Source organism: Euprymna scolopes, chromosome 19, assembly GCF_053919585.1.
Source record: "Euprymna scolopes isolate OS-2025 chromosome 19, ASM5391958v1, whole genome shotgun sequence".
Lineage (NCBI taxonomy): Eukaryota > Metazoa > Mollusca > Cephalopoda > Sepiida > Sepiolidae > Euprymna > Euprymna scolopes.
The window spans coordinates 127,342,203-127,356,138 of record NC_136500.1 but is presented as its reverse complement, the minus strand read 5'-3'; the positions used below and the strand labels follow the sequence as shown (position 1 = coordinate 127,356,138).

At 31.8% G+C, this 13,936-nt stretch overlaps 1 protein-coding gene across 1 annotated transcript in view; it reads right to left on the bottom strand.

The window, feature by feature from the left end:
* LOC145240182 (uncharacterized) overlaps positions 1–13,936 on the bottom strand; it is a 61,589-nt gene that overhangs the window by 26,515 nt on the left and 21,138 nt on the right. Inside the window, exon 2 of the mRNA XM_080103768.1 lies at positions 1–79. This exon is cut by the window's left edge and continues 55 nt beyond it. Coding sequence (XP_079959894.1) covers positions 1–79 — 79 coding nt within the window. The remainder of the gene's footprint in view (positions 80–13,936) is intronic.

Genomic DNA, 13,936 nt, shown 5'->3' with positions numbered 1-13,936 from the left:
AACAATAGACTGGTTCATCACGCTGGAATACAAGTTTATGAAGCCATACATTTGTCAAGCAAACAGAAGAGTCGAAAATCTGAAAATTCAAAAAAAAAAAAGAAAAAGAAAAATAGATTTAAAAAATGAAGAAAGAAATGGTAAGAATTTTAGGAAATTGCTGTTGACTTTATTTTTTATCTTACAGAATTTACAAACTTAAACAGTACTGCTTCAGTCAAATCCAGACTGATAAACATTTCAATCGCAAAATCTATGAAAGATTTACCATGTATAAAAATGATTAATAAAAATAACAACTCCGTCGTATTAGACTCTTTTGGTCAAGATCAAAGTGTAGTATCTGCCGGAACAGATACTGCAAGCTATGACTAGCAAAGACCAGCTATGACTAGCAAAGACCAGATGTGGGGGCAACCCCACATGCCTGACCTTTAACCAGCTCCCATTTCCCACCTCTCGGGAGCTGGTCCCCTTTTTCCCTTCCCCCTCCCTTCACTCCTCACATTAAAAATCGGCCTTGTGCCTAATTTGCTCGGTGGGGGAGCAAATAAATACCATCTGTTCTTCAGATGCTGCACTTCCATTTCTTGTTCTCTTTCAGTGGAGGAGAAATCGTTCACGACTGAGACAATTTTTTTTATTTTTGTACCTTTTCTCCACGTTAAAAAACGACCCTGGTGTCTAACTCTGTCCCGTGGGGAGGCATAGTAAATAGGTACAATTACGTATATTAGTGTTTTATCTATATATCTATAAAAGTGAGAATGTGTGTGTGTGTGTGTGTGTGCGTGAATGTGTGTGTGTGCGTGTGTGTGTGTGTGCGTGTGTGTGTGTGTGTGTGTGTGCGTGTGTGTGCGTGCGTGTGAGGACACTTCTCAACCTATATACTCAACGGATTTTTTATCTACAGACTTGAAATTTGGTATATACGGTATTCAGACATGTGGAAAACTTTTCAATGTGTGTCCATCCGAGAAAACGGGATGCTAAGGGGTCAAAATCGAAAAATTGTTATGTCGTCGGATTTTTGTTTGCTAATTGTTACACGAACGTGAATGGCTCACATGACAGATTCCTTATGTTAAAAATAAGTAGGTTCGAAAACACTTTTTAAAGATCATGTCAAGCCGGTCTAATGGTTATCGTTTTTATTATTTTTTTTTTTTACATAGGAGTCACCACTTATCAATACCCGGAAGCCACTCGGGGATAAGGGTTATAGAGTGTACAGGAGTCAATGGGATAATATCGTAGTAATCGTTAGTAATGGAAATTTGGTAAATTGGATTACTTAAGGGGGCAGTTCATCAAGAATTTGTTTATGTTGGACTTGAAGACAACCAAGTTGTAGTCAGCTGGGAAGCAATCAAATGAAAGAGAGTTCCACAGGCGTGCACTTCTAAGAAAGAAGCATTGTTCATGGAATCTAGGTTTTAATTTAGGCACAGATAAAGAGTGGGGGAAAATTATTGACAGTGGTTTCAGCCAGATAGGTGTTTTTGTGAAAGATTGGCGAGGGGGGGACCAGAGATTGGAGCTCAGACGAGCACCTGCCATGGAAATAATGATGAAACAAAGACAAGCTCGCAACATCTCTTCTGTGGGAAAGAGGTTGCAGGGAAGAGAAAAGGGCATCTCTCACTAAGCCACGAAGTCTATTTTGTACTCTGTCAAGGCAGGATAGGCTGTTTTTAGCAGCTTCTGCCCAGATGTGGCAACAGTACTCTATCCTTGGATGTACTTGGCTTTTATATAGATAGAGAATTGCATCAGCAGTGAGATATCTACTGGAGCGGTAGAAGGATCCCACCATTTTCCCAGCGACCTTGGCAACAGATTTGATGTACATGTTCCACTTCAGATCAGGAGTAAAGGTCAAGCCCAGAAGCTTGTCAAAACATGGAGCCTCCCCAAGACGAGAGCCATCCATTTCAATTGATGCCAGATGGAGACTAGAACGTTGATGACATAAAGATAGAAGCTTGGTTTTAGATGCATTAAAAGTAACCAGCCACCTCTTTTTCTATTGTACCATGTGATCAAGATCAGAGGAGGACTCACTGGCTTTAAGTTTGGATTTCGATCTCAGCTCAGATATTTTCTTCTTTTTTTTACTTACAAGAAGTGAAAGTTAAGAAAAAAAAATAATACTCACATGCCTCAGTTTCTGTATTATTTAAAATATATTTATGCGTATTTTATGACCGGGCAACGCCGGACGGCCTGCTAGTTATTTATAAAATATAGTCGAATAATTTTAATAATGTTTGCACAAACGAAATAACCGCTAATTGAGTATATATTTAATACTTAAATACTTTAATGTGATTTTGTGAAGATGTTTGATAGATTGAAAACAAATATTTTCTTGCAAAATAATAATGCAAGTCTAAATACTCCTGAGCAATTCCAGATCGGGACAGCTAGCAGTAGCACAAAATTGAATGACTACACTTTTTCTCACGATGACTAACATTTTATTTTTACAAGGGAATCACCACTTACCAAGGCCAGGAGGCCACTCCGAGAATAAGGGTTAATGAATATAAGGTGGTAGTTTAGTAATCGTTAATTGTGTAGATTGGGTAGAATTTGGATCATGTAAGGGAACGGCTCAACAAGAACTTGTTTACATTGGACTTGAAGGCTACGATTGTAGTCGGCTGGGAAGCAGGCCAATGGAACAGTGTTCCGCATACACCAGTTTTAGGAAAGAAGCTTTGTTTATGGAATTTGCGTTTAGATTTCAGCACAGATAGAGAGTGGGGAAAATTGTTGATAGTGGTTGTAGGAAGATAAGTGTTTTTTGTGAAAGTTTGACAATTTAGTTCTTTTTTTTTTTTTTACACAGTGATCACCACTTATCAAGGCCCAGAAGCCACTCAGGGATAAGGGTTATTGCAAGTACATTACGTTAGTGTGGAGATTTGATGAAGCGTTTAATTAAGGGGACGGTTCATCAGGAATTTGTTAACATTGGACTTGAAGACATCCAAGTTGTAGTCCGGAGGGAAGCAGGCAGACGGAACAGAGTTCCACAGGCGTGCAGTTCTAAGAAAGAAGCTTTGTTCATGGAATCTGCGTTTTGATTTAGGCACAGATATAGAGTGGGGGAAATTTTTCACAGTGAATTCAGCTAGACGGGTGTTTTTCATGAAAGATTGGCGAGGGGGGACCAGAGATTGGAGCTCAGACGAACACCTGCCATGGAAATAACGATAAAACAAGGAAAGATGTAAAGATTAAACACAGAATATTTATGCAGCACATAAAGAATGACCAATCTTGTAAACCTGATCTCCTCTGGCCGGGTAGTTTATCGTCATAACAATAGTAGTGACGTATATGGTTATATTTAGGTTGTTAAATAATTTTGTTTCATTTTGACTTTCATTTTCTGTTTAGCTGACATGCTGGCATATCCTGAGGAAAACTCCCTTTACTTATGTGATTTCTTTTTAATTCTAAAACTTTACATAAAAATGCATAAAAAATGTTTAATGTTAATAAAAAAAATATATTATTAACAATAGATAATATATACAAGTAATAAGTAAAAATATTAATATATATATATTAATAGAGAGAGAGAGAGGGTAATATATAGTAGTGATGCGACGATTTCAATATTTTTCCCCAATTCCAATACAATTACCGATTCCGTACTAAATTCCCGATTCCAATACAATTACCGATTCCGATTCTGATTCTTAATAAATCTCTAAATATTTAATTATAAAAAAGCCAAAATATTAATATATATAAATAGAGAGAGAGAAAGAGAGAGAGAGAGAGAGATAGAGAGAGAGAGAGGGTAATATATAGTAATGATGGGACGATTTCAATATTTTTCCCCAATTCCAATACAATTACCGATTCTGTACTAAATTCCCGATCCCAATACAATTACCGATTCTGATTCTGATTCTTAATAAATCTCTAAGTATTTAATTATAAAAAATAATAAGCAAAAATATTAATATATATAAATAGAGAGAGAGAGAGAGAGAGAGAGAGAGAGAGAGAGAGAGAGAGAGTGAGGGTAATATATAGTAGTGATGGGGCGATTTCAATATTTTTCCCAATTCTGATACAATTACCGATTCCGATTCTGATTCTTAATAAATCTCTAAATATTTAGTTATCAAAGTGTTAATCTGTCCCGATTTCTGTAAAAACATAACTTAAATGTGCATATATTTTCTCAAACGCAAAAAAAACACTGGAAGTTAAAATCAATAAATATTTATTATTTCATCATTACTACAGTGGATGATGTTTCTTAAACTAAAATCAAACAAAACAGATAATTAAAGGAATCGGTTTTAGCATCGAAAAATAGGCTCAAAATTTTCCGATTCCGATACTGATTCCAATACCCCAAAAAGTATTCCCGATTCTGATTCCGATTAATCGTCCTAACACTAATATATAGCAATAATTAGTAATAAGTAATGATATTTATAAGTAGAAATAAAATAAGTTTAAGGCTCCTAAAATTCATACTAGAATTGTCCGCAAGGACCTGTGGCGCAGTGGTTAAAGTACTTGGAAAAATCAATTGTAAAAAGTGATATTCTCCTGAAGGTTGACGGTTCAATCCTCAGTGTGGGCAACCGAAAAATACAATTGCGAATTACTTAGTCGGGAAGTAAATAAAGGGTTCCACTTGAAATTCCATCCAAATTCCTGAGTTTTACTGAAACATTCCCGAGTTTGACAAGATACCCCTGAAGGAGGTTACATCGACCAAAACGTTGTGAAAATCGCACTCAAGATGAGAACAGTAGTCTCATGAGTCAAAATAATACGAGTAACTGATTGCTATCCAATAGATTCAGAAAATCTTTACTTTGAAATTTTGCATAAATAAGTAATTATCGAGATATAAAAAGTTGTATAATGCATTGTAATCTCTGGTGGCCATCTTTTTACGCGCACACGCGTCATAACACACATAAATCTATGTGCGTAACAAAGATGGTCGCCAAAGAATACAATGCATGAAACAACTATTTATATCGCGATAACTACTTATTTCTGCAAAATTTCAATGCGATTTCCGTATTCAGCATAGTCGAAAACCTTTAAAAGTTGTCATTTAAAAGAAAATTGTGGAGGTGGACCTAAGCTAAAAATTTACCGTTTTTTTATTCAATTGTAAGGTTAAAGTACAGAATAGGTACAAAACACTCTCTTCTCCCCATGTTAAGAATGGCTTTTTAAATAATAACGTTATTATTTCAGCACGGATCAATAAGTGCATGAGTACCCAATTTCTAAATCTAAAAAAATACCAAAAAAACATATAAAACTTTAATTGAACTTGGAAATATGATTTAAAAAATAGCGCGCATCAGTAAGTGCATTAGCACCCATTAATCGACTAACATGACCTTATTGCCAAATAAGCTCTGGCTACAATGTTGAACGCGCTGTTCACGTTGTTTTTTTTTTTGTTTTTTTCAAGTTAAATTCAACTTTCACAATATCTTTTTATATTTTTTATAATTTCACGATATCTTTTTTTAATAATAAATTGCTAGTTGAAAGCACAGAATAGTTACAAAACACCATCCCTCCCTATGGTAAGAATAGCTGAAAAAAAAAAATTAGTTACTCATGCAGAGAGTGATCCGTGCTGAAATAATAACGTTATTATTTAAAAAGCCATTCTTAACATGGGGAAGGCGGTGTTTTGTACCTATTCTGTACTTTAACCTTACAATTGAATTTTTAAAAAAACATATCATAAAACTTTAATTAAACTTGGAAATATGATTTAAAAAATAGTGCGGATCAGTAAGTGCATTAGCACCAGAAATTGTTAGGTGAAATACAGAAAAGTTTCTACCAAGAAAACCGTTATTTTTTCAGCCATTCTTACCAAGGGAGGGGATGCTTTCAACTAACAATTTATTAAAAAAACGAAAGGAAAATTTTCACATTAGGTCCACCTCCATAATTTTTAACATGGGTAGGTTGGGGGTGTTTATTCCGAAAGCCGTTCTTAACATGGGGAGAATGGTGGTATTTATTCCAAAAACCGTTTTTAACAGACGAAAGATAAGTTACTTTTCTACCTAATTCGATAATTTTTAGTGTTTTTATTGGGTTTGTACTACTGTACATATAGATTCAAAAAATTTGTCAAAAAAATAAATGTATAACAAATATTATCAAAGGCAAGATATGTTACTTTATTACCAAAATGGATAATTCTTTAGTTTTTTTTAGTGTAAAAAGTTTATTCGACTCGAAAAACATAGCGTTTACTGCTATATTTGAAAATTACAAATGGCGGCAGACTCTGTGCTAAACACGTTAAGTTTGGGAAAATGAGTTAAAACTAAAACACTATACAAAATACTGTTAAAAACCACCGAATACATGTCTGCTTATGTCACGGTAACATATATTGAGTGAGTTCCTGACAGTATTTTGTATATTTTTTTAGTTTTAACTCATTTTCCCAAACTTAACGTGTTCAACACAGTCTACCGCCATTTGCATTTTTCAAATATACCGATAAACACTACATGTTTTCGAACCGATTAAACATTTTACACTAAATAAAAACACTAAATCTTATCCAGTTAGGTAGAAAAGTAACTTACCTTGCCTTTGATAACATTTATTTGTTATATTTATTTTTCGACAATTTTTTCGTTTCTGTGTTTAGTAATACAAAACCCGTTTTATTTTCTGTAACATTTAGTCGGTTCGAAAAACAGTGTTTATTAGTGTATTTGAAAAATACAAGTGGTGGCGGACACTGTTGATGATGTTAAGTTTGCAAAAATGATTTAAAACTAAAAACCTATACAAAATACTGTCAGAAACCCACCGAATATATCAGCCTATGTCACAATAACATATAATCAGTGGATGTCTGACAAAGTTTTGTATAGTTTTTTAGTTTTTAACTGATTTTCCCAAACTTAACATATTCAACAGAGTCCGCGACCATTCATCTTTTTCAAATACATCGATGAACACTGAGTTTTTCGAGCCGATTAAACATTTTACATTAAATAAAAACACTAAAAAATTATCCAGTTAGGTAGAAACGTAATTTACCTTACCTTTGCTTTCATTTTTTTCGTTTTTGGACAACTTTTTCGAATCTTTGTATAGTACACCCCCCCCCTCACCCAAATATTAATTAAAAACTCCCCATTTTTGAATGCAATAAAAAAAAAAAACTCTATTTAGCGTTTCAACGTTTTAGCAACGTTCAGCTTAATTCACTGAATGTTGGTCGAGCTCAAGCCATGATTGACGGTAACTCCCGAGGATCTGGATCCAATTCTGCAAGAGTACCATTTTTTGTCATTTTCGCCTTTTTTTGTATTTTTTTACTAAGAATATAAGAAACATGCATTTTCTCTTTTTATTAGACTTTTCCATTACACCAAATTGAGTCACAGCAACGCGTGGCAGGGTACAGCTAGTATATAATAAAAATGAATTTTAAAAGTTTACATAAAAAAATAGTCTTTACTTTTACTTTCTAGAATTAATAAATATATTTAAACATTTTTAAAATATAATTTAAAAAAAAATTTTTTTTTTTACAAAATTCAAGATTATTTTTATGTAAAGTTTTAAAATATATTTTTTTTACTATATAAAACTATTGTGAACAAACTAGTTTAAATGTAAAGAACAAAAAAAACTAATTTTTATTCTGACATATTTTATCAAAAATAGAACCATTCTGGAAAAAAGAAAAAAGAAAATTTCAAAGTAAAGGCTAGTTTTTCTGTAAAGTTTTAAAATTAAACTGAAATTACATAAGTATTAATCAGAAGGGAATTTTCCTTGATATCCATCGGCAAGAGTTCTGCTAAACAGGAAATAGATGTCAAAATAAAATAAGTTTATTTCACTTAACCCATAGTCATAGTGTGCACTCCGTCCACAAGTGATAGGTGTTCGATTCCAGTGTGCAACCGTAATAACACTGTGCAACACTCGAAAAAGTACAGAACATCTATGACTATTTTTATCTGCATAATGACAAGAAAAATCTATTTCTAGCCTCTCTCGTCCCCTCTCGCCAATCTTTCACGAGAAACACCCGTCTGACTGAAACTACTGTCAATATTTTTCCCCACTCTTTATCTGTGCCTAAATCCAAACGTAGATTCCATGAGCAAAGCTTCTTTCTCAGAAGTGCACTACTGTGGAACTCTCTTCTGCTTGCCTGTTTCCCACCTGACTACAACTTGGATGCCTTCAAGTCGAACATAAACAAATTCCTGACAAACCGCCCCCTTAAGTAAGACACTCTATCAAAATCCCCAATACTAATGATTACTACAATACTATCTCATTGATTACTGTACACGCAATAACCCTTATCCATGAGTGGCCTCCGGGCCTTCCTAAGTGGTGACCCCCATGTAAAAAAATTTTTTAAAAGCCTTCTTTTTGCTAAATTAGGTATCCCCCCCCCCCTAAATTGTCATTTTCGAGAATTTTGCAGGGAATCTTACTGATGTGAGTGAGGAACGTAGCGAGAGATTCCATCAGGATATTTTAGTGATGGAAAAATGTTTCAAAAGTGTAAAATGGAATTCTAGCATGTTGACTGACTGCTACTGTAATATAGAATTGGAGGATGACATGCAACACAAAAGAGTTAAGAGGATAAATGTTGTTTGAACTGATAATTCTGTGTTTTTCATTCATCTATAATTTACAGCTAACCTGTCTGTTTAAATGTATGTATGTATGAATGTATGTATTTATATATGTATGTACGTATGTATGAATGTATGTATGTATGTATGTATTTATATATGTATGTATGTATGAATGTATGTATGTATGCAGGTATGAATGCATGTATTTATGTATGAATGTATGTATGAATGGATGTATTTATATATGTATGTATGAATGTATGTATGTATGTATGAATGTATGTATGTATGTATGAATGTATGTATGCATGTATGTATGCATGTATGAATGTATGTATTTATGTATGAATGTATGTATGAATGTATGTACGAATGTATGTATGTACGAATGTATGTATGTATGAATGTATGTATGTATGAATGGATGTATTTATATATGTATGTATGAATGTATGTATGAATGTATGTATGCATGTATTTATGTATGAATGTATGTATGAATGTATGTATGAATGTATGTATTTATATATGTATGTATGAATGTATGTATGTATGAATGTATATATTTATGTATGAATGTATGTATGAATGTATGTATGAATGTATGTATTTATATATGTATGTATGAATGTATGTATGTATGTATGAATGTATATATTTATGTATGAATGTATGTATGAATGTATGTATGAATGTATGTATGAATGTATGTATGTATGAATTTATGTATTTATATATGTATGTATGTATGTATGTATTTATGTATGAATTTATGTATGTATGTATGTATGTATTTATATATGTATGTATGTCAGGTCATGTCATATGCTACTGGTACCATGTAACCTAGTACTACCTGCTTCATGGTCGGGTCACCTGCGACTAAACTGGTTCCCCCACCAGACTTGTTTGGTGAGGAGGGCGGCTAGTCTCCCTGAAGGATTAAAAACAAGACCTTCCAAAGGGCGAATGAACTCTTTTTCTGGGTCAACGGCCAACTAGCACCGTGTATATTTGTGTGTGTGTATATGTGTATTGGGGTTGAGAGGGCTCCCGTAAGCCGTGGTGAAGGCAACCTTTCTAGGAGAAGCAAATGTCTGATTTAAAAAACCATAAAGCAGGAGACCAGTACCCGCATTAAGCTGGTCTGCAGTTTAATTTGTTGCTGGCTATCTTGCTCTTGCTTGTTGGGTCAGTATGTAATATTAGCTATGGAATTCATGTATGAGCGTAACACTTGTGACGTAAAGAAAATTTTTTTTTTGACATAACAGAAACATTTCCACGAAAGTATATTAAAATGAAAAAAGAATATAGATATATTTCTATGAGTCGTTCTGTTTATTATAATTGATCGGATTTTGCATATAAAAGTATTTAATGAAACTACAAGTAAGTCACAGATCTTACTTGGTTTAAAAAAGGGTGAGGTAAGGGGAACAGGAGGCAAAAGAAAAATAAAAATAAAAAGATTATATCCGATCCTGCATTTTGCTAATTACTGCCCTCTGATGAGAAGGAGAGTATTTCTTCGAAACTCTGCGGATTAAGGACTATCCACTTATCTTGTGTTTCCTTTTTTAAAATTAAATGTTTTTAACTCTTTTTCAAGATGTCTCTTAACATGTTTTATTAATCATTTGTTCATATATATATATATATATATATATATATATATATATATATATATATATATATATATATATATATGTATATACGAGCAAACAGTTAATAAAACATGTTGAAAAACACTTTGAAATGAGTTAAAAACATATTTAATCTGAAAAGGAAACACTGGATAAGTCCTTAATCCGAGGAGTTTCGAAGAAATACTTTCCTTCTCATCAGAGGGTAGGAATTAGCAAAATGCGGGATCGGATTTTGCATGCAAAAGTATTTGATGAAACAACAAGTAAGTCAAAGATCTTACTTGAAAACAAAAAAGTGAAGCAGAGGGAATATGGTGAAGAAAAAGGTGATTACACATGAATGGATAGTCTGGTGGAAGATAAATAATCCAGTGACGGTAAAATCCAAATATGTAACTTATATATATATATATATATATATATATATATATATATATATATATATATATATATATATATATATATTTAAAGGGTTAGAACAGAAGTCTAAAGAGCAGATTGTATTTTAATGTGATAGTAAAATTACTAATTTAATTAAAATGAAAGAAAAGAACAGTGCTCGTTGTAATTCGGATATATAATAAGCTCGATAGGTAAATATCCTAGAGCTACTTTAATATTTAGTAATGTGTTTGATAATTTATAATTCAAATTAAAAATTAAAAATCTGTTTCATAAGAAGGAACACAATTTATTGGATTTGTTGTGTTCCTTCTTATGAAACAGATCGATTACAGTTGCTCAGAAGATTCAAACACGGCTACTAAGTTATCTCTGACTCCATTAACAAGGAACAAACAACACGGCCAATGTTAACAGCAAAGAGTACAGTTGAAATTAACGTTTATATGTCTAGACGGTTAGAGGGATCTTATGATTTGTGCATGCAAGCTTAATTGACTGACTTTAATTTCAACTTAGACTGTTCAACAATAAGAACAGTATATATATATATATATATATATATATATATATATATATATATATATATATATATATATATATATATATACTAGCTGTACCCGGCCACGCGTTGCTGTGGCTCAGTTTGTTAAAATGGAACACATTCCTCAAGAAAAATTGCATTTTGTTCGTTTATTTACTTTTATTATTTTTTGCAATTCTTTTTTATCAATAAAAGTTGGGGGGAGAGGGTTCCCCCCCAAAATTAATTTCTTTACCATAAATTGTTAGATCAAAGTTTTTGGGGTTTTTTTCAGGAAAACTTGCACTTTTTTAAAAAGAAATTTGGCAGTAAACGTTTCTTTTCGAAAACGGAATTTTTATTATGAAAAGAACAGATGAATGCTTTATATGAACATTGTAAATAGTTAGGTGAAAGTAGAGAAAAGTTTGTTGTTTTTTTAAATTATTTTTTTTCAACAGATATTAAGAAAAACAGAAAACATACTTCCACCATTAATTATGCAAAAAAATAAATAAAGTGGAAAACTTTCTGTCATTAATGTTTGCTAAAAAATAAGTACAGTAAACTTCGCTGAAGTGTTAGCATATGCTGCATCTTAAAAAGTTGTTTCCTGCTGACAATTAAATAAAATAAACATCTAAAAATTAGTAAAAATAAGTAAAATCATGAATGACGGCTCTTGCGGGGGGGGGCAAGTAAGTAGAAACAACACAATTATTTGTGTAAAATAATTAATATTCGAGAAATTGAAAACAATAACAAAAATACCTGATACCAAATGCAGTAAAATTCAAGAATCTTTTATACGTGCTGAAACTGTGTTGAAGTTATTTTTCATTTCTTTTATTAAAAGTTGTCTTTCCAACAATTAACTGGTTGCAGGTCGTTTAACCATTGGGGACTTCACTCTTGGAAAATTGTATAAAAAATCTATGACTATCACTAACTCTAAATTTGGGAGTGCAACTCGAACTTAGGGTTAGTGGTAGATAAGTCATTTGTTAGGTGTGTCAGAAATTTCGTGAAAAATATTGAATAATTCCACCCCGTTTCCAAGCTTATAACTCCTCGAAAAATGTAATTCAAGCCCTAATATTTTTTTCAATTAAAGGAGCAAGGACCAAGGTTTCATTAAAAAAAACAAAACAAAAAACAAACAACGTGTTTTTTTTAAAGAAGGGTTTTAAACTTCAGACTTTACAGGTAAATTTCTAAAAAAAACTACTTTTTTGTTTTAAATTTGAATATCTTATTTATTGACCTTTTCTCTTCAATTTGTGATATATAACACTTTGGTGAGTAAATTAATTATTTACTTTTTAATAGACATTTCAAAATGGGAGGCGTTAATTAATTCGACCCTCTGTCTTTCCAAGCTTATAACTACTCGAAAAATATAATTCAAACCCTAATATATTTTTCAATTAAAGGAGCAAGGACCAAGGTTTCATTAAAAAAAAAACAAAAAAAAAACGTGTTTTTTTTAAAAAAAAAAAAAGGTTTTAAACTTCGGACTTTACAGGTAAATTTCTAAAAAAACACTACTTTTTTGTTTTAAATTTGAATATATAATTTATTGATATTTTATCTTCAACTCGTGATATATAACACTTTGGTGAGTAAATTAATTATTTACTTTTTAATAGACATTTGAAAATGGGGGGGGGGCTCGAATTAAAAAAAAAACGTTTGTCTAAAATATTATATTCAGTTTATTGGAAAGAGCATAATATTTCACACTGACCTTGAAAATATCGTAAAAATTTAATCAATAGAAAAATTTTGATAGATTTTTAAAGTTTAAAAATTGAAAATACTGAGCTCGTAAAATTCAATAAATTTCATTTCTGTTTTTTTTTAAATAAAAAAATAATATTCTATTACTTTTTATACAACTTTAATAGTTTATTTTGGAATTATAATCCATAAAGAAAATAAACAACTCACTTTTAAAATAGAAATTACGAGTTTTTTATATTTTATTCGCAGTATCGTGCTAGTTTTTTTTGCTGTTGTTTCTTTCTTTTTAGAATTTTTGAATAAGGGGGTTGCTTAGATCGTATTTAAAACAAAACTATGGAGGTTGGAATGCCCCCCCCCTAAAATGTACTTGGAAAAATCGATTTTATAACGACATTTAAGAATAGTTAGCCGAAAAAAAAGGTGAAAAACAAAACAAATAATGAATAAATAATTGTTACCAAAGGCAATAAATGCTACTTTTTTTACTTAAATGAATGACTTTATTTTATGTTTAAATTAAAATATTTCTCAATATTGAATCGTAATTTTATTTATTTTTTTTTTTTGGTACTAGTTTATACACATTGGTTCTATTTGTTTATTCTGAGTATTTCAGAAAAATCCATGCTCTAATTTTTGAAATATACATGAATAATTGTAAATTTTTTCCGTTCCTTATATTATGGCCGATACTATATATATATATATATATATATCACGATCGATTTATCTGATCCTATTCATAGTATTCGCCAATAAGATTGTTTTGCTTGCTATCGATTTTTTTTTTTCAACACGACGGTTCTAGGTTCAATCCTTGGCTTGGAAGAGATGCTAGTCTAACGGCACTGATGAGTTGTGATACAACGAAACAGGACTGCATGTCGTTGACTACAAATATATTTTAACCCCCCCCTCTTTGATTGCAGGTTTCTATAACATAGCGCCATTAATAAGTAAAC